Here is a 25911-nt window from a genome sequence, read left to right as displayed (position 1 = left end):
GTTGACTCAAGCCCCTGGCAGCACACCAAACGTGCTGTCAAGCATGCTTAGACAAGCTTCTTCCAGGGCCGTTTGCAGCCAGTCAGTGTGGCGGTGAAGTGAGTTGTTAGCTGGAGAAGGAAATCACTATGCACGTGGCTACTGTGCAGATGACTCCTTTTGATTAGTACAGGCATAGTTATGCCAGGATCTCACATGTCAAATTCGGGGTTTTTTTGATTCTCAAGTATGAACAATATGATGCCACTTTGCAAATATAGGTTTACAACCACACAGAGTTCTTTACTTGCAAGATTCCCATCTTGGGTATTACTGCTAATAAAAATGGTGTAGATTAGGCATTAGTGTTTAATTAAAACATCAAATCGTTGAAATTCACATGCTTTTGTTAGTAAACTACATAGTTGTTCTTTTTGCTCCTTAGCATCTTCACAAACATGGAGAGTGTCACCAGCTCAGCAGCAAATAGCAACAGAACTAGTGGCGTGTTAAAACTCATCAGGAAAATATCCTTAGGCTATGTTTCTCTACTGCATTGGTATCCTGAATACATTTGTGGTTTGGTGTTAGATTTATCCATTTCAGATAAACATAGCAGTCAGCATTACTTCCCATCCTCCTCCTGATCCTAACTCACTGACATCACTGTAGGACATAAGACAGCTCTGGCATTTGATACCTGACAAAGCTGGTTTGAGATTCCTCAAGAAAATGTCTAAATGTTAAATATACCTATTGCTACATTTTTTGTAATATTATTTTAACTGAAAAAAATAATGGGAAAGGGTTACATATTTTATGGCCATAAATACTATATTATCAAGTATTTCTGAACATCAGCTGTTCTCATTTGAGTTGACTGTTCGGCTTAGACGATAAGAGAAGCTTCAAATCAACAAGAATGTCAGTAGGGTGAGTTTTGCTTTTTGATTTTGTATTATGTGCTAAAACTCAGTAAACTTTTTTTTTTGTTAATGGAACTCTCAGTTTTGTTTTGAAAGACAAAACCACCCCATTTATGTAAGGATATACAACATCATCACTTTGTACTTCTGCAGAAAATGTTTAATCAGGAGGTGTTTCACCTCCAGGAGCTTTGTCCTCTCAGAAGACAGTCCCTACTAGGCTTGACTGAGCCTTGTAGAAAATGTAGCAAGTACAGATTTTAACCTGCAGCATGTTTACACGTTTAGTATCACATAAGTGCATTATGTACTCACAGGAAAAGGCAAAGCCTATTTTAAACATTGAAGCCTACATCACACATTGTGATGGGTGCTAATTTGCTTGAAGGGAACTTAAATGGTAAACTGCAGAGTGTTTCTGCTTGAGAAAGAAGGCTGTTGGCTTTGACGTTTGCAAACAAATCTTTGAAATGATGGTGCTATTGGGACAGAATAGTCAGGTAAGTAAACTGTTCTTGTCTATGTTATATTGCTGTACAGGCAGAAAACCAAAATCCAGGTTCAGGAAACATGCTGATTGCAATTCTGTGGTTTGAGGTGACAGTATCTACCAATATGGCTTATGGACCACATGAGCTGCATCAACAATTTGTGTTGCTGCTGTGACTGTTTTCAATACAAGGATCAGCTGATTTTAATTTTAATACTGGCATTTCTGAGCATTTGTCTTTATTTGGTATTTAAAATGAGATATGAAAACATAAGCAATGGTCTCAGAAACTACAGTATTAGTTTAAAAGCCTTTTAGCACTAACAATAGTGGCCTAAACAGAAGGCTCTTTTTGAATTCTTTCAATATTAATACAACGGCAAAAAGAGAACTCATTGTGTTCTTGTTATAAATGATGTTTTGGTAACATTAAGATCTTGCAGTTTTAACACTATGTGTACCCAACGAAAAAGATTAAATCAAAGCATCAGAAATATTCTGCTGAATGATATATTTTCCATTTTATTTACTTGAATGTCCTGGGGAGCAGCTTGGCTGAAAACTAAGCTCAGAGAGTGATCTCAAAGGACAGCTGAAAATAACAGCACTGAAAATGAAGTGCAGCATTGAGTTACACAAGATTAAGCTGACTAATCTGCTGATTCAGTTTTGCCTTTGTTTTTTGGTTTTGTCATGCAAGATCAAGAGTCATGCAGACAAACACGTAATGGCATTCCAGGCTAACAGTAACAAAACAAGTAATGGGCTGTTCCCCTGCAGCCTGTGCAACCTCCAAAGAGAAGACAGAAAAATGCTCACCTTCAGCAAGAGGTAGCAGGCTCAGGACAGGGAAGAAATATTCTTTTTCTTGTTACACACGTACTGAATTCTGTATTCATATTTTACAGAGGTTTTTTGTTAGACCTGCTCATTCAAGAAACCTTATATCAGTTCATAGGAAGTGTAATACTGTATATGAGGAAGAAGCAAGCAAGGAGTATGGAGGAAGAGGGGAAGGCATATGAGGAGTAGCTGAGGTCACTTGGCTCATTCAGCCTGGAGAACAGGAGACAGAGGGTAGACCTCATTGTGGTCTTCAACATTCTCATGAAGGGAAGCGAAGGGGCAGGCACTGGTCTTTTCTCTTTGGTGACCATTGACAGGACCGTAGGGAACGGTATGAAGCTGTGTCAGGGAAGTTTTAGGCTAAATATTAAAGGGTGGTTGGACTCCCCTGGGATACAGGCTCCCCAGAGAAGTGGTCACAACACCAAGCCTGACAGAGTTCAAGAAGTGTTTGAACAATGCTCTCAGGCACATGATGTGATTCTTGGGGCTCTCCCATGCAGGGTCAGGAGCTGGAATTTGATAATCTCTTCCAACCCATGATATTTTTGATTCTATGATTCTGTGTGTCAGGAGTTAACAGATTCAAAATACAGCCCTTACAACATCTACAGAATATAAAAGCAGGGCAGCATGGTTCTTCTATAAGGACTGTCGTTTGGACAGCCCAAAGATATCAAATTCTTATGAGTGCTGAAGGATAAGAAATCTGTCAGTGGAGCTACTGGAAGGTTTAACCCTTGCCCACAGTGTGAATGGGAGCCTGGTCTTTGATCACAGAGATGGTCCTGCAAGAACTGCTGCCCCCTTGGGAGCTGCTCTCCCAGCAGTTCCCACCATTTCTGCAGTGGTGAGGTTGAGGACCAGTGCAGGGAAAGCTGTCAGTGGTTATCCTTGCATTCCTGCCCCTGAGCAAATCCTTGAAGGATTGTTGGGAAGGGCACTGCAGACACCTTGGCATGAGAGCAGGTCATGCCAGTGGGATTGGAAAGGACAAGATGAGGCCAATATATCATGAAGGGTTACTCTGACTGAAACAAGAGAATAAGAGTTTTTCCAAAGCAGGAATCACAGTAGCTGAATGCTTTTCTTGTTTTTCTTTTTAGTATGAGAAATAGCAATGACTAAAATCAGAGAGTGATACTGCAGAAATGAACATGTTGTAGGGCAGCTGGCATAGAAGGCTCTCCAAAATAAAAAGGGAATTAAATAAAGCCTCAACCCACATTGAAAACATTTCAATATTTTCTCTTTCCCTCTGGAAATGATATGGCTGTGTCATTGCCAGGCACATCTTTGGTTCTACCTAAGCTGCTAAAGATATTCTGATGGCAGCATGCATCTTGCCTCCAGTGAAAATGGAGGTTCAGACCAATATGAACCTTGGAAGAAGTCTAGGAATGAAATAAAGGCTCTGTATACCTGAGATCATGTCTTTGGACTATCACTCATGGCTCTGACATGGCATTTGATCTCTGTGTGCATCATTTCTCTATCTGTGGAATGTAGACAATTATATTTATTTTTCTAGGTGAAAGCACACTGGGCTTTTCTGGCTGAGTACTGTTACATCAGAACTAAGAATTTTTATTATACATTTTATTGTAAGAATTCCAAAAAGTAGCTGAAAGATGAGAAGGGCTCTCAGGCCAAACAATTTTGTCAACACTTTATTCAATAGACAAAATGGTTTGGCAGGTAAATGAAAGGGTTTCTTTCCACTAGTTATTCATGATGTGAGAATATAAAGCAGAAAGTCTGGTGTTGTGTAGGATTTCCCCTTCTGTATTATGATTTTATTAGAATAAAAGCTGTAATTTGTGGAAGAAGAAGAGCTAAGACCCCCATTATACTAAATGAATGCACAGAAGTCATTTGTGCTTTTACCCAAGCTTTGCTAAGACTCAATTTACAGACATGGATGTGTATGGCCTAATGAGTTTAAGTTCAGATGCTGGCTTATAGTGTTGACTGAGCACATTTCATTTCTTAATTTCCTAAATAGCATCTCGTTAGAGAAATGCTGGAAATAAATCTGCAGATGTTGGATGTTATAAAAAAGGTCCTTGCAACCACTGATCTTACTAGTGCGTCTGCATTTCCTTCAAGTAAGCTACTATTTTCAAAGATGCATCACTTGGCCAGACTCTAGACTTGAATGCAACATAGGAAATTTTCAATTCAGGAGTGAAGCCTTTTGTTTTTTCTGGGATTTGTTTTGTTTTGTTTGTTTGTTTTATTAAGGAGATCAATATGTTTAATAATACATAAGACCTGAAATAATTTGAGGCATATCTGCTTTAATGCTTAAGGAAAAAATGCTCATATTTAAAAGGATGGTCTGCATGTTTTATTAATGTAGATATTTGAATGTTGAAGTTGTGGGGTTCTGTTAAAACCTGGGATAGCAGACAACCACATGGAAGCTTTTGAAAATTAGTCCTGCCATGTGAACCAAATCTCTATTGGGTCAGTGTTCACATGGTGCTAAATGAAATAAAAAAGTACAGAATTTCAGTCTAGAAGTCCACCACAACAGCCATTTTCTCTGATTACTCATTTGCTTCTACTTTTAACCACTGAATTTGAGCTTGCATCTTCCTAAGTTAACTGGCTCTTTTGTAGAGGGTGACCATCTGCTCATCTGTCCTGCTTCTAAGGATTTTTAAAGCAATGCTGATCCCAGAGAATTTGAAAAGGGGGAAGGAAAGATTCCAAAATTCTTACTTCCTAAAAGTGCTCTGGGAAAATAAAAATGAGCAGAGGAAAAAGAATTTTCTTGACCCTGTGGATAGAAAAGGCTCACTGTCACTTTTTTCTGTGTCAAGATGAAAGATACTCTAAGTGTCCCAGTCATGGGAAAAGTTTCAGTGGTAGTTTGCACCTCTTCAGGAGCTGCAGTCAAGTCAAAAATCTGTATGAAACTGGGTTTCATTAATTTTGGGGAACTGGGCACTACTTATTTTCTTGTTGGTGATTGTGTTTTATTTTATTCCTCCAAGAAAATCTAGGAGCAGTGGGACATAAAAATATAAGTGCTGTTTCAAAATCAAGTAAGAACATCCAGCTTAATAGCTTCATACTTTTTAAAAGATAATTGTTTGACTTCGGAACTCTTGCTTATTTAGGACAACATGGACTTAAAAAGGAAAAATATGTGTTGCCATGTGACAAAGCAAATGCACCAAAGTAGGATTTATTCAGTTTTCAGAAGATCAGCAGCAGTGATTCACCCTCTTGGCTGCTCTGGAGTGCAATATGGTCAACTGATTGCCCCAGAGAGGAAGAAGAGATGAAAGTCCCACACTGTTGCAATGGGCACGCAGCGAGCTGTGAGCTGTGACCTGTGCCAGGGCAGCTCCAGCCAGTGCACCAGGTACAAAGAACACTTCAGCCTTAAGCATCAGTGTTGTGGTTCAAGTCAGGAAATCCAACTGTAGCTTTTAGTGGTTCAGTGAAACACAGTGAAAACTTTAAAACAAGAGTGCTCACCATCCAAAGACTGAATAAACAAAAGCATATTTAGACAACTGTGTGCTGTTCAGCACTTTACATGATGCAAAGAGAGTTCCTCCTCTTTTCAAGCCCCCACACAAATCCTGCCATAAATTTTTCAGGCTGATCTCAGAGATTTGTTGTTGTCAAAGTTAAAACAACATCAGTTATCAGATCTAGATGAGGTGGAAGGAGTGTCCTTTTTATTCCCTGCCCCCCTAATCCAGCTTTGAAATCTATGACAGCAAAGCAAAATATGTAATAAATGTCATTGTTTCAGTACTTCCTCAGGTGATCAATGCTTTGTAAGGATTTACTGATTTATTGGACTTTTTGATCCTTGGAAGGACCAACAGTTTTGGCTTTTTCTGAGAAACACTCACTGTAGTAATGTCCAAAGTGGCATTAAGCAGAGAAAAACCCCACTGGCAGGTATTTTAATTGATAAAACCAATGTATTTGGGGATTATTTTTCATAGATTCTGATCTGCTTTTTACTCTTTAAACTAGTTATTTATGTTTTTTGTCTTTCTTACCGATTCCATAGTGAATCTCTTGAAGAAAAGCTTGAAAGCCTGGATGCTGAAGATCTCATTTCTCATCTGTCACGACCAGAAACCTACCTAGATAAGGAGAAAAGATCAAGGAAGTAAAACTGACCAAAGCTATGGGACTGACAAGGTCACTTACTCAAACAGTCAGTTTGAAACAATGTCTGTTAATCCCTCTGATGGCAATGTATTGTACATTATTTGATTACTGAATTGGATAGTTTGAATTTCATTGTGATAAAGACATCCATTAGAAACCCCCTGAAAAACAGTACCTTGTTAAAGCTACAGGAGAGCTTCATTTAGCTGGCTGGGAAAACTCTCTGTCTAACTCAATGTGGCAACTACTCACTCAGCTGCACTGAGTGCAGCGCTGGGAACATTGCATGTTCACATTGTCTGACACTTCAGAAAACCCTGTTTTCTGATATAACTTCAGTCTAACCATTCAGGCTGAAAATTTCCATGTCAGGTATATGCACAAGACTGATCTTTTTTGGAAGATGGAGATCAGATTTGAAGGATAAAGGGACTGAGAGCAAGAAGTGTTCTAACAGGGAGTCATCCTGCGTGTAGGAGAGTGAAGGAAGGTGTGGGGAGACAGTCATAGCATGACATGGACAAGTGGTTTCACAGGTTTTCATCAGACTTCTCTGCCATTATATTGTGTACTCTTTCCAGTTTAAGCATTGTCTTGCTCTAGGGGAAGGAAGATGTTAAAGGTTCTTCAGAGGCTCAGGCTGGTGGGTAGGAATGGCACATAGCTTTCACTTTGAGACCTTCTGGGCTGATCCCCATGTTTGGTCCAAAGGGACAAGCTGGAAAAAGACTGACAAGGTATTGGGACAAGACAATGGTCCTGGGAAGGACAATGCTACACAAAAGCCATTGCTGTGAGATTATAAAGCAAGGAGGTTGGGACAAGCCACGTGAGACAGAGATGTGGACTGGGTAAGCTGGCAGAATAAGAGATGTGACAAGGACTCATAAGGATGAGATTGGGTTCAAACAGAGAAGTTAAGGCAGCAGGGCAGTGGGAGGGATCACATACTTTGCTTAACCAGTCTGCTAATTTTCATTTGAGCACATCACTTGATTCCATGAGGGAGAGCACATCTACTCCTCTAAAAGTCTTTTTTTTAACCTTCTGTCTAAGAGAAGCCTTGTTAGGCCTATTGACCTATTTCCCCAGAGACTGCCGTAGTTTGTTTATGGGTTTTGTTGAGTTTGTTTAGTGTTTCCAGATATGTCATGTGGGTCTGGAAGTTTGCCAACCCTTAACATTAAAAATAACCTAGAATAATCCCTGTCTCCAAGACATACAGGATTCAATTAAACATTGCAACATCAAAGTTTTTGGATGGGATGTTACTATCTCTGTTTTCCCTTCTGTATCTGAGCCTTTAGGATACTTTCATGTGAGAATTCAATTAAACATTGCAACATCAAAGTTTTTGGATGGGATGTTACTACCTCTGTTTTCCCTTCTGTATCTGAGCCTTTAGGATACTTTCAAGTGATGCTGTCAAGAGCTTTTTTGTTATTAGGAGGGCTACACATCTCTTTAACCAGCAGATTTCAGATTTATACATACTGGCTGGAAAGGATCTGAGGTTCTAACAGGTATGCCATGAGCTTGCAGTGCAGGAGAAGAAATGGCTATGGGCGCTGCTCATAAGGAAGAGGTGTGTCCTTTGATTTGAAGGCAAGTATGCAAGAGGAGAAGTATCTACCTTAAACCAAGAGTATTATGCTTGAATATTGTCTTACAAGCAGGAAAAAGTTGTTACAAGGCAGCATAGGCACTGCATTGGGGTTTTTTTTGTGGACTGGGAAAGGCCTCCCTGGCAGACAACTGAGTACTCCCCCCTTACAAAAAACCCACAGGCACTGGCAACTCTGAATCTGATTCAACCCATGATGAGATCTCTGCTGGTTGTTTATTTTCACAGCATACCTTTTCTTTTTAATTGTATTATTCATCTCTTTAGGCAAAAAAGTCACCTTCGTCATCATAGGTTTATATTATTCAAATCAAAGCAAGAAATAAAAAATATATAATGGTATATTGCTTTCTAAATTGGATGCTGACCTAAGTTCACAAGTAACTATGATTTACATTGGAGTAGGTTTTGAATTGATGGCAATTTATTTTTCATAAGTTTGAAAAGTCACAGAATCTCTTTACCTCTGCTTTGGTAAGCTACTGAACATTGTTTAATTGCTCATTTGCTGTAAGCAGAGTTATCAGCAATATTTTAGATCTCAGGGGTTTAGGATGATTTTTTTATATTTCCTTTCTAGGTTTCCTACTAATTTTTGGGCCTCTCAGTACAACAGCAACCAGCAAATAAGTGAAATATCAAAGAAGTCCAGAAAAATATTTGTAAAAAAATCAAGTTGGTTTAATTTAACATCACTAACTGATGAGAAAAAACACTAAGAAGGAAATATATGTGCCTCTCCTAGAGACAGGAAAGGTGGTGAATATACTCATGTGGGTTCAACACTGACTCAGTGACCTTGGACAATTTACAAGGACATCACTGAGATGGTAAAATTCCTCAAACCTTAAGCCCATGTGAGTGATTTGTCTGAATAAAGAGCTTTTTGAGGCTAAATACAGCTTTTATGAAACTCTTGACCCAAGGACAGTAGTAGAATTTGGGCTGTGTCAGGATGGGATTTTGACTCTATTTTTCTCACACCCCAAAAAAAGAAAACCAATTCTTCCCAACTGTCCTTGTCAATCTGAAGATAACACTATCAGATTTATGTAAAATCCTTATATATGACAGTATCTGAGCACAGAGTGAATATGAAATATAAAAGCCCAGTACAGATTGAGAACAATGAAAACTGGGGAAATATGACTGCCTTTTGCCCAGGGACACCTACATCTGAAAAGAGGCTTAAGTAAGAAGGGGGTGTAACTAAGAACAAGCTGACATTAATGGCAGCTGGGTGGCAATCATCATCACGGTGAGGCTTCGTAAAGAAAGATTTGGGGAGGGCTCTCCCCACGTGGGTGTGTCCTTCAATCCTGCACAGTGGATTTTTTAGGTGAGGCACAGAATGCACAGACCTGGCCCCATCCCTTTACTCCTAAGGTTCATCTTCCATGGCCGAGCGGGCTTGGACAGTGACAGAAGCTACAGCCCCCGGTATTCCCAGGAGGTCTCCCATCCAAGTACTAACTGGGGCTGATCCTGCTTACCTTGTGAGATCTGACAGGATCGGGTATCAGGGTGGCATTTAACTGCCTGAGTGGCAATTCAATTCAATACAATAATGCAACAGCAACTTCCATAACTCCTCAGAAGAGGAAAGCATTTGTTCTTGTGCCTGATTATAAATACATACAATCATATCGAAGTAATTGGTACAATCTGAGTATGTAACTAATTCTAATGCTTAACAAATATGTATAATGAGCTGAATCCCTGTATTTTTAAGCTTTTAAAACTGGTTAAATATTGTGGAAACCCAATGGATTCTCAGGAACAGAGTATAAAATTTCCTAATATATTTGGTAATAGTCAAAAAGAAAACCTTATGCAAGGATTTTGCAGAGGAGAGGAAAACATCAGAAAATAGTTTTTGCACTCTTTAATTACCTGCATTTGATATCGCCTGTACTCTGTGGTTTCATGCATAAGACATTTAATAACTTATTTTAGTTTGGTTTTTATTTTGGAGTTTTTATTTTCTTTCTTTCATAATAGAATACACAACCTGAGTAGCAATAATATAAATACATATTTTGTGTATATAATTAATATTTTAGGGCCAATACTAACCAGTCAGTTTTCTCACATGTCTGAACTGGAGTCAACCTAACTAGAAAAACTCAAACAAGCAGAAGTTAATATTGTTTCTACAGTCACTGATATAACAATAATAGTAGTTGTGCACGACCATGCTGAAAATCAACTCCCTTTATGTCCAAACAATGGTGTGAATCACATAAATCTGACCTTGATATACAAATGTGATCAAGTAGTAATTATAGCTCTTGTGCTTTCTGTATAAACAGACTACTTCATCTGGAAATGCTGTAGGGTACTGCTTCATTCTGCAATTTGCAGCTAATGACTGAGCAGAAAGCGTTTACATCCTAAGAAGCTTTAAAATAAAGCAGGTAGGGTAGAAAAATCTTATTTCCTGCAAATGAAAAAAAAAAAGCTGGTTATTTGAACTGCTGTGAATCAAGTCACAGCTCTACGTTCTGCTGAAAAGCAGATCTTGCAAATTTAAATATTGCCTTCGAAATGACATTTTGCAAAGACTATTAAAGATACTTGGGCAAAATATAGAATTTAATTACTCAGTCCGGGTGGTAACTGACATATTCTTTAACAACTGTGAGATTAACTAAAATGTCTTTCATTTTGTGCCAAAATCTGCTTGTTCTGTTTGTGTCTATGCTGGTATCATCCAAACAGGATGTGACAAACATATGTTCTTTGGCTTTGTCCTAATCCATGATTTGGATAACACTATTAAGGATGTGGTCTAACAAACTTCAGTGAAGCAAATCCAAGGGTATTTGTCGGTGGACTTGATTTTAGTATGTCCTAAGCAAAAGAAGCACTGTCCTGACTTCATACATTAGTTGTACGGGTTTTCAGTGTTTCCATAAAAATACACTATTAAAATATTTGCATGCTTATAAACGTGGGCTAAATTCTGAAAGAAAACAACAATGAAAAACTTATTACTGACTTTTACTAACCCAGCATAGAGACCAGAATAGATCATGAAGAGCTGACTGACATGCTCTTGGTGATGAGTCCCTACTTATAAGGGGTTTTGAGAAAGTAAATTGCTCAGTTTTTGATCTAGTCAATCATTAGATTGATGATTTTAGATAATTCTGGTTTCTTAATGAAAATTTTGTTTAGTACCAGAAGTGCTACCAAAGTTTCTAAGTATTACATCAGCAGTAAAGATTTTCCCCATGCAAAATTTAAAACCTCAAAAACTATCAAGATAGCTTTCTTGAAATAAAATATGTTTTCCTTAATTCGATCCTAATTGGAATGAATTTCTTTATAAATACTGCCTGGAATTAGCCATTCCTGTGTTTTACTCTAGAGTGATGTCAGGCTGAGAGGGTTATTAATCCTCAGGTCATTCTGCTGAACTTTTAAATATATTGGCAAAGTATGAGATTTCTTCTATTCATCTTGAGATACCCACATGTTTGAATATGTATGGAAAATCAGCTGAAAAATTCAGACCTTCTCTTGGATGGTGCTTTCAGAAATAGCAACTGATTAAAAAAGAACCTAGTTTCAGGAGATGGTATGACTGTTAGAATGGAAATTACTTCTCCACCCTCATCTGATATGATTGTCATATGATTATGAAATAATCATGGTTGGGCTGTGCAGGAGCTATAGAACAGTTACACTGGACAGCATGGTTTAGGAATTCATGCTGCAAAACATGATAATTCTAAGGTAATTCCAGAGTTTTGTACTAAATCAGCAGTGTATGATGGAACAGCACATTGCTATAGAGGGCCAGAGGGCTTAAGAGTACTTGTTCAGTAGTTTTCTGCAGTCTTGCTCAGAGGTGAATTTTCTTTAAGACTCAGATATATATAAAAAGATTTCTGTAAGTATTTAGTCTGAAGGACTCTCTAGTTTTTAAAGCCTGTCTTTTGCTGTTTGTCTAAGGGCTTCAGGATGATGGTATTGTGAGTTAAATCTCCTTGTATCCACCTAAGAGTGACCTTTCTATCACTTCCGACTATATCCATCAGCTGTTTCTTGGGCTCAGGGACTCAGGGAAGAATTTTTATTTTGTGGAAGCAGCAGCTAATCAGTGTCTCCTGCCCAACTTCACACCTCTGCAGTGATCTCAGCAAGGGTATTTTTTTATATTTAATGACAAGGTTACCATCCTCAGTCCAAGATTTTAAGTTACTTATAATCCAATTCTGAAGACTGTGAGGGGCTAAATAACACACAATAGTGCTTCCCACCTTCTCTGCACTCTTACTCCCTGCTTAGTTATTTACTCAGAACACAGTCTATAGCAAAATACCCTGTGCATGGTATGTAGGTAATAGAGTAATAACATAATCTGAATGCAACATCAAGCCCTCTTGTCACTGCCCCACTTGTTCACCATAGCCACTGATTGTGGGCTGAATTCAAGATCAGCCATTTTTCTGGATGTGTTTTTAGGAAAGAGTCATTATCCAAATTAGAAACTAAACCTGATATAGCTGTGTTGAAGATCAAACTCATCTCTGCACAAAAAGTCAGATGCATCTGAACTTTCCATGTTCTTCCTACAGCAGCTTTTCTCCTCTGTGTTGGCGGCTCTCAAGCAAAACAAGCAGCACACCTCCTGCTTCCAGCCTTCATTGACTAGTCAGGCACTAATGAGGTCATGCATTGTCCCTGTGTCTGAACACCTCACAGAAGTTGATATATTTCATATATACATGTAGGATGGCTACATCAGACTGAAGAAAAGCATGTCAGGCTCCAGCTTGTGAATTCTGCTTGTGTTCAGTCTGAGGCCCCAAGCAGAGAGCCAGCCTTTGATCGCAAAGGATGACTCCATGGTGCCTTCTGCCAACCCCTCGTCTTGGTACTGCTCCACCCTTCAGTGTTATGTTTCTCATTCCCTCCCCTTCAATGTGTGCCAAGCAGAACCAGTCTTCTACTTAGCAGCCCTGTGAAAATGTCATTTATTTTGGCTCAATAATATTTACAGCCATTCTGTCCTTCAGCTGAGTGCCGAACAATCAAAGCATCTGTAGAAAATTTCCCAAAATATAAGGCACATAGAAAGCTCAGTACAGGCGTAGAAAGATGTTCCTAAGTATTCTTTTGTTCTTCTTGACTATATCTACCCATATGGTGAGTCATGCCCAGATCTGTGAGCATGGATCTTTTTCTCTTTGAAATCAATGGCCTAAGTTGTCTAAGAGAGGTTTAGACTGGATATTAGAGAAAGGCTCCTCACCCAGAGGGTTGTTGCGCACTGGAACGGGCTCTCCAGGGAAGTGGTCACAGCACCAAGCCTGACAGATCAAGAAGCCTTTGGACAACACTCTCAGGCACATAGTATGACTCTTCGGGTTGTCCTGTGCAGAGGTAAGAGTTGAACTCAATGATCCTTGTGGGTCCAACTCAGGAAGCTGTATGATTCTATGACTCTGTATTACCTACTTAGAAAAATGAGATAAACTTAAAAGTGACAGAACAGAGCTTTTACAACTTAATTCAAACTCAGTCCATGTAAATGCTATTCTATACCTCCACTTTAGTGAGCTCTAACTCAGCTTTTAGACTGCAAAAAGTGGGATGTGTTTGTCAGTGTCTTTGTCTGGGCTGCGCACTCCAGGCTTCCTTTATTGTTACTGGTGATACAGTAAACATAGACAACTGAAAGTAGGATGCAGCTCACCTCTTCCTCCAAAAGCAGATGTTTAAAACAAGAGATACTAAAGTAGATGCTACAAAGTCAGATAACTCACAGCCTAAACTTCATTTGCTTCTTTCATTTTACTGACTAAGAGAGAAAGTGCTGAGTCCAGAGGTAGATACCTACCCCAGAGATGTTGCATCTCCCTAAGTGCATTGCAGCAGGGCCTTCTTATCTCTGCCTGAACCACACCATGGGCAGACACAAGACTGTACATCTAATTCTACAGTCAATAACAGAAAATAGGAGGAAGGAAACAAATTTAGAAAAATATCCCAAAACTTTCTATAGAAAATGCTAGGAAAAAGTCCCTATTGGTGCACTACCATGGATGCTGATATATTTTCCAGTAGCAATCTTATGGGAAGTTCTATTCATCTTTAGATTTTCTTGCATAGAAGTTACACAAAAAACCACAATAAAATTATATGCTGTAATGTAAGTTGTAAATTTTTACCAACTGAATGACACAGCTGAAAAATAACCTCTTTTTGGTTTAATTTGTATCAGTTTCTTGTTCAAGCTCACGTGACCGTACTTGGGCTGCCCGTCTTGGTGACAGCATGAATTTAAACTGAGACAGAAGCAATCAGATCATATAGTGTTCAAGAAGGTGGGAAAACTAAGTGTCTCCAGGCCCTGAGGGTAGTTAAAAATACTGAATAACTCACACATTATATTCTCTAAATACCTCCTTTTATTTAATAAATCACTTAATAAAGAAATTGGTTTTACCAGTGCATTAATGAGTTAAACTCGCTAAAGCAATCCTAGTATCTCTGCAAGTGACAGTGAGATGAGTATTTTGGATGCACTTGGATGTGGCTGGGTCATGATATAGACAGTAGAGATGTGCATGGTGGGAATCTTGAGGTTTCTTCTGACCTTCTGCAGCTGTGGAGCTGAGCTGCCTGCTCAGTGAATACTTACCAAGTGACAGTGTTAGAAAAAGAGAAAAAAAAAAAAAGAAAGACAATATTTCAAGAGGCAATTATCTAAATGAGTTGGAAAAACCTGGGATGACTAAGTCCCCAGGCTCTGGAGAATTTGTTCTAAGTACTTTGATGAATTTTAAAATGGTATTGCATTCTGTTTTAATAATGTAGCTTTGCTCCTGTTCTTCTGGCTCTAGGCAACTATTGTTAAGTCCACTTTTTACAAAAGCCTAAGGCACCCCAGTTAATAAGACAAAGTCACTAAACCCAGCACCGCAGATCTGCGAGGTGTCCGATAGCAGGTGAGAAAACAGGTGTGTGCATGACCTTCAGCATCACGCCTACCAAGGTGGGCCTTTTGATCTGTTGGACTGTGGGTCTCTTTCACTTTCAGTTCAGCAAATTTATTAAAAGGGAAAGAGTTTTGGTATCTCTAGCACAATCACTGACAATTTCTGCAGGTTTGGTTTCCTTTGTCTGATATATTAATGAACCAAGTCTGGATCTTGACAAGCGAGAGCATCTCTGATTAGAAAAACCACCAGCACCAATGGGAAGTGTCAGTCCCCATCACTGGCTTACAGTTTTAGGTCGGTTTCTTCAGTGTGCAGTGATAGAAGTGCAAATGTTTTGCTGCTTAAGTTGGAGTCACAAGCAAATCTGGCACTGAAATACTAAGCCAAGGGTAGGTTTAGAGTGCCTTAGTTGCTGGGAAAATTCAAAAGCCCAAGTCAGCTGCCCACATGTCTCTTTAGCCAACATCTGGAATGCTGGACATTTATAAGTGGATTAACAGAAGACTCAGAAAGACAGAAGTACCTAAACTACCTAACAGGGAACACAAGAGGTGCAGTTGGATGTTCAGCACAGCCTTGGAGTTATTTCTGTATCAGACCTGCAACCATGAATCTGCCCCTGGATGTGGGAACTGAAGTCAGCCCTCCGTATCTTGTAAAAATGCGATGCCCCCTGTAACACTTAAGAGGTTTGTGGCATTGTGCACTGGGGAGGCTCCATGTTCAGTCATCTCCCCTGCCTGAGTTGGACCACGATTTCCAGCCTGTCCTCTCCCACAAGCCCCTAAGACCACTATGCAAGGCCTAGAAATTGTTACTAGTTACAAAACATTCAAGTTAAATCTTCCTTTGCAAAAAACAAAACCAATACCATAGAGCATTCAGAATCTATCTCAGATTTTTTCCAGGGAACATCTGATCCAATTTAATTCAATAAGTCCCATTCCAGCCATTAATCTCCAGCCAAATTTTGGTTTTTTATTTCATTGCATATTATGATTTACTGCACAGCTCTCTGTTCATTATTACTTAGAGAAGCAGTTGTTCAGATCCTCTTTCTCTTGATCTCCTGATCAAGAAAATACTGCACAGATGTGAACAGAAGTAAGACTATTATTCCTCTGAGAGAACTCTTCCCCAATTAAAAATAGTGTCTGTGACTGAAGTTATGATCTTGCAAATAGCTTCTGCTTCTAAGAAAGATTACATTAACAGCACAAATGAGGCCAGCTTTCCTTACATCAGGTCTACTGTCTGCTGCAAAAACAGTGCATTAAATGACAGAACTAATATTGCACAAATATCCTGGGAGGGGTTAAAAATGTTGACGTATCCTTCAGTACTTAGAAGAACCTGATATGCCCAGCACATTCCAGAATAAACCTATTTCCTTTTTGGGAAACAAATATCTTGTTTGTTTCTGTCATGCACAAGAAAGGACAAAGCAGAAACATATTTTCTCATGATAACTACTGTCGAAACCAGAGGGTGTTGTCAGTGTTCAGATCCTGCCTGGTCACTGTGGTCCTTCTTCCTCCCTTGCATTCTGTCTGTAGGCACCAGAGCAAAGCCCTCTGCAGTCTATGTCTGGCGTAGGAGCTGGGTGATACTGCTCAGTTCTGGTGTTCGTGACCACCACTCGTCTCCTGCTTAACCTGGTAAACTCATGTGTTTTGCAGATGGCTGGAGGTGCTAAGGAGTGAAAGCATTAACTTGTCTTTTCTGGGCATCTCAGTTTCTTTCCTATCCAAGTTCACATTCAGAAGGGAGCCCAGGGTCTTTCTGCAAGATGTAAATTGACTTGTCTTCAATGATTTCTATTTAGAACAGGCCTTGAATTATAAAAAACAAATGTTCTGCAGCTCAGAATGGAGTTATATTCTCCTGCATTGGGAAACTTCAGCAAAAGCACTGAACTCTTGTCTACTAAAACCCTAATTAGTGGAATGAAATAACTGGCCTCACTTTCAAAAGGACATTGAAATCACCTATCCAGGACTTTGTTATGAGCTAACATTCTAAATTTTAGGCAACCAGCTTTCGGAAATTACTAATTTAAGCTTTTACCTACACTAGCCAGCCAGGTTTAGCAATCAGGGTCCTCTCCTTGTATTGCTTGTCTAAGCAAAACGTTGCCACTGTAACTAGTGCACAAGCAATACTGATGTCAGGATATTATTATCCCCAGGAAACGCTTTTTGCATTAGCATGTTGGTTTAATGGCCTGTTTAATGGCAAGAAGGTATTCTCCTAAAGAGAGAGAATTCAAGCACTGGGATAAATAACAAGTGTTTCACCTTACTGTTATTGCTCCTACAGCCACGCTGGCACACACAGGTTTGCATGTATACCAAGAGGATTTGGGAACTCTGAAACACCACATGGGCAGCCTGGAGGGGCAAATGCCTGTGGGAGCTTTTCTCCTGGGTTGTGGTGAGCACAGCACTGCTCTCCCATGGAAATTCTCTTTCTGTCTCACAGTAGTTGTGGCTCTTCCTTCAAGACGGAGGTAGTTAGAGGTTTCAAGCAGTGTTTTTTTTCTTCTAGCAATCTGCCTGTTTTTACAAAGTGTGTAGGAGCTCTTGAGTCCTCTGTTCCTCCATCTGTCTTGGTTGGGGGGTGTCAAAGTCTTGGGGGAACTTCTGCATACACAGTGCAATTACTTCAGTCTCACTCATAGAAACAGGCTATAGATATTGCAGAATTCCCAGTAACATATTACTTCAACTCCTTTTAAATAGTATGAATTTCCATGATACAGGTTACTTTTTTCTCCCAGGAAGTAATCACAACACAAATAAGGTTCCCTTAAATTATAAGGTGTTTTTCAGCGCTAGTGTCATGGAAAAATATTGCCTACAACTCCATTTTCCTTAGGGTTAGGCTAAATCTGGTCTTACTGGCTCAGGTCATGTTCTCTCTTGTGCCTAATCTAATGGTGTAAATCTATGTCAGGAGTTCCTTTGTAAGTCTAACTCTCTTGCTCAAGTTGTAGCTCTTGGAGGATTTTGCTTAGGACACTGCTGATATGACTCACAGACATTAGGCCTATTGCAGATCCTAAACTTGAGAAGGAGTTGCTCAGAGCTTAGGGCTTAGGCTGTTTGGGATATCTTAAAATGGACAGAATTCATGTTAGAAATGATCCTTGGGGGAAGGATGTTTCTGGCTGAAGAGGAGCCTTACAGCCAGGCTGCTCTGTGTTTGAAGGCAATAGAAGGGACAAAGCGTAGGAGTTTATGATATACCCTGTGCAGACATGTATATACTACCCTATGGGGGAAACAGCATAATTACTGTTCTGAGCTTCCAAGGAACTCTGGGAAGAAAAACATAAATCTCAACCATCAAGAGATTTCTGTAATTCAGACCAGGTGTCAGGTAGGCTGTTGTATGGCTCCAGCACGTGACTTGCATCGCCTTTCTATCCTTGTGCCTGCTGCTACTGACGCCCTTTAAGTCTAATATTCTCAATAGTAATGAAATATGTTTCCACTGAGCCAAATCCCATTTGTCTAGGTACTGAGAACAAATACCAGTTGTAGATCATCTTGGATAGTAGATTTTTAACCCCATCCTGGCCAATACAGGAACAAGATAACCTCTTCTCAATGCCAACTTCATAAACAGAGAAAATAAAAGTGACAAAGTTTAAATGACCTGTGAGACCTGGAATTCTGGCTAAGACCTATATCACCATTGACTAAATATGGAATCAGCTTGTGACATTAATATAGGACAAATGCAACATCAGAATTATACCCTGCTGATTGACAATAATTCAAAAGTTCTACACTTAATGTAGAATTATGGTACCAGTTAGTATTAAGTATCTTAATTATTTCAAAATATCTACAGAAATTATGCTACCAAGGTGGAGATCCTCTTTGTTCATGAATATAGATAACTACTGAACTGTAGGAATTTCTGATCCTGACAAGCTTTGCTAAGTACTTAACTACTAATGAACAGGAATAAAAGGACACCTGCTGAAATAATTATTAAAGGATGTGCAACTACAGTCTGCCTCTTATCAGATGGATGGAGCCAATATACTACATCAGCAGAGAATGCAGTCTTACACATTGTCTGAGAAATATGCCTTGTGTAAATGATTACATCAGTAAGCAAAAATAATTTGTATGACTACTAAACTGCTTGGATTTTAGTGCAGAAGGAAAGTAGCAATATAGTTCCATGATAGATAGAATAAGTATTACAGTTCCATGGTGCTGGCATAGATCTTATTTACTCACAAATAAATCTGAAATATTTCCACAAAATTCAATTTGTAGCACTACTATAAATCAGGTAAATTAGGATTGTACCCTCACTGTCAGTAATGATTTCATAGCTGTAAATTCAGGACAAAATTCCTTCTATGAATTTGTCTACCAATCTTTGTCTACCAGTCTCTTGAACCCATAAAATCCTTTTTAAAATGGATGCTTAAAATGTCCATTAGTTTGAGTTGGAAAAAACCTACAAATCCATGTTGCAAATATCTGCATGACTGGTACATCCTAAGTATGAGCTATGACTCAGAAAATCCTCCAGGTGAGATTTTAGAAAACCAGTGCCATAATCTGAGAAATATTGCTATGTGTTCTCCCTGTTCAGCTGTTGTATTCTTCATGTGTCAACCACTACTGGAGACAGGATCTGAAGTTTGGCTCAGATGGTTTTATGTTCCTCTGTGGAATCACAGCACTGTGCTAGGGGCTTGATGTTATGCTGAATCTATTTTAATCAGCTCTAAGGCTTGTCCTAGCACCTGAAATGTCCTGCTGCCTCTCTGTCTGGCAGTTCTGGCTAGGACAGAATTGCTTTCTATGCATTTGGCCAGCGTCTAGAAAAAGCACACACAGCTGTGCCAGCTATGGCAGGAGGCATGTCCCTCTCCTTGCCCCAGTAATTCTGAGGAGCATATCAACCTTGTGCCCAGCATTTCCCACATACCCGCTCCCTTCTGGCTACTGCAGAGATGCACCAAAAGTAAGTGGGAGCCAGCCATGCTGCTTTCCTGTGGTTACATCATAATTCAGTGCCTGAAGGTGGCAATCCCAGGGGTGTTCAGCCACTAAATAAAAGCTGGTTTCTTTTCTCTCCAGACTGGAAAACAGATATGGAGGAATGCATGGAGTGGATTGCAGGTCCTTCCAGGGCCCTGGGGCACAGCTCAGTTTCTGACTGCAATCCCATGCCATGCCATCCCTGTGCCACAAGGCTACAGCTTCAGTCACTGTAACCAGGGGAGAAGATCTGGCAAGGCCTTGTTTGTGCTTTCTCTAAATCAGGCTGAGTTTTCAACCTTAAGGCCATACTCCAAAAGTAATTTGCTTTGCTAGATCGTGGGCCATTCTGGTGATTGTACAGATATGGTATTTCTACCTCCTGAATTACAAATGAGGCTTGGGTGAAAAAGATTAATTGCACTCTTATTTGCACAATAAGCACTTAGGAGTGTGTCTGTGCAACCAGGGAGAGGTTCTGCTAATCATGGACTGAGGATGCACTGGATCAGATGGCAATTAAAGCCTATGACCTTAGGGAGTCACAAAACACTTGCAGAATCTCACAGACAGCTTCTCTCATGGGGAAATGTTGCAATCTTCAGTTTTATTGGCTTATTTAAACCAAAATTCATTAAAACTGGATGTTAGCATTAGCTCCACAGCTCTGGAATAACAAGCACTGAGGCACCATGCAGGTGTTGGGGATCTTCATTTCCACAAGCACAACTGCTCATCTTGGTCACACATTTCTCTCCAGTCTTTCCTCCCTGTCCAAGAAATTCAGATTTGAGGGATGGAGGATCTCTAATGAGACATTTTACCATCCCCCAAACAAGGTTGTTCCTTGCCTTCCCCCTTGGAGCCTGGTTCTCCAACCACACCATCAACCTCTCAGCTCTTGCCCCAGGGATCACACAGCAGTCTCAGGCACGCTGGGCTTCACAGCAAAGCTTCTCCAATTTGTTTGTTGTTTTTCTTCTGGCTTTATTTATGAAAGTGGTGTGCCAGAACACTCTCCCCCTTGTTGCCACCTCTTTTCCCTCCGTTTTGTTTCCTGTCGGGCATTTCACCCTGGCACACCAAGTAAAGACACGAAACAGGAGTTGGGAACATCTGGCCCTGGCTGCAGATCATTGTCAAGAAGTTCTTAGGCATAAAATCAGCTTTTTTCTCCTCTTCATGGGACCTTGCTGTGGGATGTTCAGGGCTTCCTCCCGCAACCCCCAGGGTGGCCAGCAGCCCCCAGCCAGGGCTCCACTCTCTCCTCACAATTACAGTCTGCAAATGTTTAAAGACAGTTTCTTTTGAGTTAGCCACATGCTTCAAATTGTTATGTGGTTAACCACTGAGAACAACCCCCCACACAAATACCTACGGATCAACTCTGCTCGAGCCAGGGTGGTAGTGGTGGGGGTGGAAGGGGAGAGGGGAGGCTTCCTCATTTTGCTTTTGATTAGAAGAAAACAGAGTTTTCTTTCGACTTTCCCAAACTGCTAGCAGCTGCTGCATCACGGTGTTTGCTGGTTGATGCCCATTTGCACATTTGTTTACTGATGAAAGGAGCCTTGTTAAGCAGCCATGGCCACCTACACCACAGGCTATGTCCTCTGCTTGTGTAAATGAGCTTGTCTGGGGAACAGAAACAGAAAAGGCAACCTCCTCTCTGTGTGTGATGTGCAAGAGCCAGGCCGGGATAAGACTTCTGTGCTTTGACATTGCCCTATCCCGTGTCCCTTAACTCTTATAAAAAACAGATACTTTTCTACTGACTCACAGAGACAGATGGATTTTGTTAACTCCAGTCAAGATAGAGGAGGATACACTAAAAGCATCACTTGGAGGGACTAAACCCAGCTTTGGGGTTCAGGAGGACCAAGCAAGGAATTTCACATCTTGCCCTGTTCAGCATGGATGGAGCTTGGCTCATGAGTGCCACATGGGAGGAGCGATGTGTGGTCTTGCCTGAGCCATGCTGCTAATCAGCGTCTGAAATAATGACCCACACTGTTGTTCTTTTCCACTCCTTGTGCCCTCTGTTTGGAGCACTGCAGCTCCCCAAAGACCAAGAGAGGGACTTGGAGCCAACAGCAAAGAAAAAAGAAACACCCCAAACAAGCACAGAACTCCAATAACCTCAGTAATTCCATTGCCTCTGTTTAAGTCTTCTTAAATTACAGAGGGTTTTAGTGAAGTAAATTAACTTCCCATTGCTTACATTTCCTTATATCTTTGAGGACTATGAAGCTGATGAAGAGCAAACTGTGTTACAAACCCAGTCCTATGTGGGGAGTTTCCAAACACAACTAGCAGAGCTGTTCATGTAGTGCTCCTGAGAGTGGACCCAAGTGGAAATAATTATTTTGCCATGGGCCAGCTTTAAGATCTATCTTATTTTCATTTTTAAAATGGCAGATTAAAGACACTTCAAGGTGGCTAAGGGAGTTTTGAGGGGAAAACTGCAATCCAAATGTGATCTGCTTTCTCAGGTATGAAAAAAAGTGATTTTTTAAAATTTTGTGGTTGTTGTTGTTGTGGAAAACTGCATGAAAAAGGAGGGGTTAAAGTCTTTGGATGTGGGGAATATTTTTGGTGAAAGTGGTTTAGTTCATCTGGTCCATTTGTCATCTGAGCAGTGAAACATCACTATGTGTAAGAAGTTAGCTCTGCAGGACTCTGTACCTGTCAAAATTGTTTATCCATACTTGCCAACAACAGCAAGAAAGGCAAGAGGACAGGCAGTTATGATGGTGAGTGAGTTGGACACATGGAGTGAGGGCACAGGAGTCAAACCTCCTCACTGATGCAGAAAAAGAAATTGAGTGAGGGAAGGAACATTAAAGCATGAAGTGTCTAACCTAAGAGAGTTTACTTGTTGTGGTTGGTTACCAAAAAAAAAAAGACCTTTTACAGAATTTCTTCACGGGCAACTGAGTAGGTAGGTCTTGGTGGCCAGTTAGTCCTCATGCTGCTGAAGGATCAGGTGTAAATGCCTGCAGAAGCAGCTCCTGGGGAATATTGTCACATTAATATTATCAGCCATGGGTAGCTGATTGGGAACATTATACTTAGATAATTAAAAACTAATGTGATAATCACTTATTAAGGAATTAGTAAGGAACTACTTAGTGCTTGAAGTAGTTATATAAAAAGACAAAATTCTCAGTCTAAATCAAACAAAAACTTGATCCTATGTGATGGCTATCAGGGAGGGGAAAAAAAAAGAAAGGGGGCGGGCAGAGAATTCAGGTTTATAAAAAGAAACACGTACACAATGAGCTGAAGGTTGTGCTTCTGCACTTCCTGCTCTGGGTGTGAGCAGAAGAGGAAATACCAAAATACCACCAAAAAAACCCATTCCCACAGCATTCCCAACCTGGCTGAAACCAGAAAATTTCTGACAGCCTTGCAAAAATGGGGATAAACCCCCATAACTGACCCAGTCCCAAGCATCCTGCTCATCACAAAGGCAACAAAATTTCCAAAGGTGGGAGATATGGGTATGCCTAGATGAGTCTTTACATTCTCCATGGCTTCTCATCTGTACTCTCTATTTTCTGCAGTTCATGGATCATTGGTGACATGTGACTCTTCTGCTGGCTTTGAGGAGCACATTTCTGCTGAGCCTGTCTGGTCACATCCATGACCACAGACCACCAAGCTGCTTGTTAACCACAAGACAAGACACCACAGTCCAGTCTAACTCAGGTGAGACATTCATTTTTTGACAGTCAATCCACTACAACGAGAGTACAACCTACATATACAGCAAGAACTGACCTTTCAATACATAAAATACCATCAGTTTCAGTGTTGCCCCATGTTAATAATTAAAACTGAATTCCTGAAGGCTCCCAAGCAGACAAGACATGAGTTCACTCTGGCTGGTCTCGTAAACCTTCCACTGATGGCAAAGTAAACCTTGAAGATGAGCAGCAGGATCACATTCAAAGAGTTGTTTGAAAAGCCATCACACCTGACCATTGGTTTAAAACTTCAGACCTGGAAGCTTTGCAAAGACTTTGGAAAATGGCTCTTTTCCTTTATATATAAAAGGTATATAAAAAAGGAAAGTATTCTGTCCTACTAAACTGCCAAAATTTAAATATTAAAATCTCTTGTTTGACATGTAGTATTATACACTAGAATTCAGGACTTATTCAATAGTCAAAAGAAAATCAGAGCTAAAGTCAAATTACTATAGAAAGCTGTTTTTGCTGTGGATGTTTCCTCACATCTAAGCAAGTTCTGAACCAAACTTTTCCCTTACAATTAGAGATCAAATCCCTGGACTGGATCCAATGAGCAGCTCAGGAATGTTCAGCACAACCACAGCCTCCAGCTATGGGACAGAACAAAAGTTGCAACAGTGATGATGCTTTATCTTCCACATCTTATTCCAGCAACACTTCCATGGGTGCCAACAATGAAATCTACTTCAGAGGCCTGAAAGGAAGATTTCTTTTTCTTTTCAAATTCTGACTGATTTTGAGATTGGTCAACTCGTTTCATTTGTGACTGTGATTTACTAAAACCATCTATGGTTGATAATGCCATCATGAACTCTCACATCCAAAAATGAAGCTAAAACCTTAGCTAAGCCCCATGGCTGAATGCAGCTTTCCAGTTCATTAAGAGCAGTATAGCACTCAGCGTTTTCCCTCCAACAACAGAAAGCCCCTTTCTGGCCTCCCGGAACGTTGCTGCGTGGAATATGTTGTCACTCCTACTACAAATTTATTTAAGAGACAATAGGACAAATAGTGGGCACATAGTTTCTTCTTAAATTTAAATCTAGACCAACAATAAAACATAAAAGGCCAAGGAAATATGCAAAGACACTCAGAAAATGCTTATTTTTCTTTTAAGATTAGTTTTTGCTGAGAGTGAGACATTGTAACTTACAATGTGGGCCCCATTCTGCAAGTCCTTTCTAACATCAGCTCATTTTAAAGTCACTGCGGTTGTTTACACGAGTAAAAGTTATTTGCATGAGCAGCAGGGACTCACCGATTCTGGTCTTACACATTTTGCTACCTAGACATTATCTGGGCTGTAGAGCAGTGTGTATTTTTAGGAACTAAAAATGGACTTTAGTTGTTTTTTTTTGGAAAAAGTTCTGACTTCAGCTTCACTCATCTGCTTTTTGCAGTTTGCTCCACAGCCACATTGAATGAACGGGCTCAGCCTTTGTCCCTGTCTCTGAGCTGCTCATTACCATCCACTCAGCCCCAACGCGCTGTAACTCACCAGGATGTGTGCAGTCTGAATTCCCATTCCAGATTTGCTCCTCAAGCCTAAGGCCATTATTCCATCTCAGACTAAAACATATTGTCCCATGGGCAGCTGAAAAAGAGCATGTTTCTTCAGGTGTTCTTGCCACAAAATGATAAAACAAAGTGAAATAAAACAATAATAATGAAAAGGAAATCCAATGTACGGCAATCCTCAGAGTTCTGGAGTCTAAGAGTTTTGATCCGCATCCATAAATGTCCTGACCGGTGAGGAGACACAGGCACTACAACTGGAAAGAGAGCAGGAAGGAAAACCTACCATGTGAGCAAAGTTAAAAAAAAGGGGGGAGGAGGGGGGAAAAAAAAAAAAAAGAGAAGGTCTGTTCAGTGGACAGCACTTGGGCTGATAGCAGAGATTTCAGGAAATCCAAACACTCAGACAGGAAATCTGAACACTGGATAAACATGCCATAATCTCCACAGATACAGTTAACGTGCTGCGTCCCCCGTTAACCCATTGCCTTCCCACGGCTGAGCCTGAAATCAGATCTGCGGTATGAGACGCCTGGAAACACAAGCTGCCCGGGGGGCTCCAGAGCCTGAGCACTCAGAAGTCTGAGCAGCAGCCTTGCCTTCAACCCTGCCCTCTCCTTCCCTCACTGCTCTGGTGAGGAGTTTTTCCTCCCTTGATTTCTATA

The 25911-nt window shown here is 40.3% G+C and overlaps 1 protein-coding gene across 1 annotated transcript in view; it reads right to left on the bottom strand.

Annotated features, from left to right (window-relative positions):
- Positions 1–25510, bottom strand: part of ASAP1 (ArfGAP with SH3 domain, ankyrin repeat and PH domain 1) — a 154607-nt gene extending 129097 nt beyond the window's left edge. Inside the window, exons 1-2 of the mRNA XM_071553832.1 lie at positions 25230–25510; positions 6273–6359 (exon numbers count right to left, since the gene is read on the bottom strand). Coding sequence (XP_071409933.1) covers positions 6273–6331 — 59 coding nt within the window. The 5' untranslated portion in view covers positions 6332–6359; positions 25230–25510. The remainder of the gene's footprint in view (positions 1–6272; positions 6360–25229) is intronic.
- Between the last annotated feature and the right edge of the window lie 401 nt (positions 25511–25911).

Source organism: Pithys albifrons, chromosome 4 (genome assembly GCF_047495875.1).
Source record: "Pithys albifrons albifrons isolate INPA30051 chromosome 4, PitAlb_v1, whole genome shotgun sequence".
Lineage (NCBI taxonomy): Eukaryota > Metazoa > Chordata > Aves > Passeriformes > Thamnophilidae > Pithys > Pithys albifrons.
The sequence above is the reverse complement of the archived record's forward strand: the minus strand, read 5'-3'. Positions and strand labels throughout refer to the sequence as shown.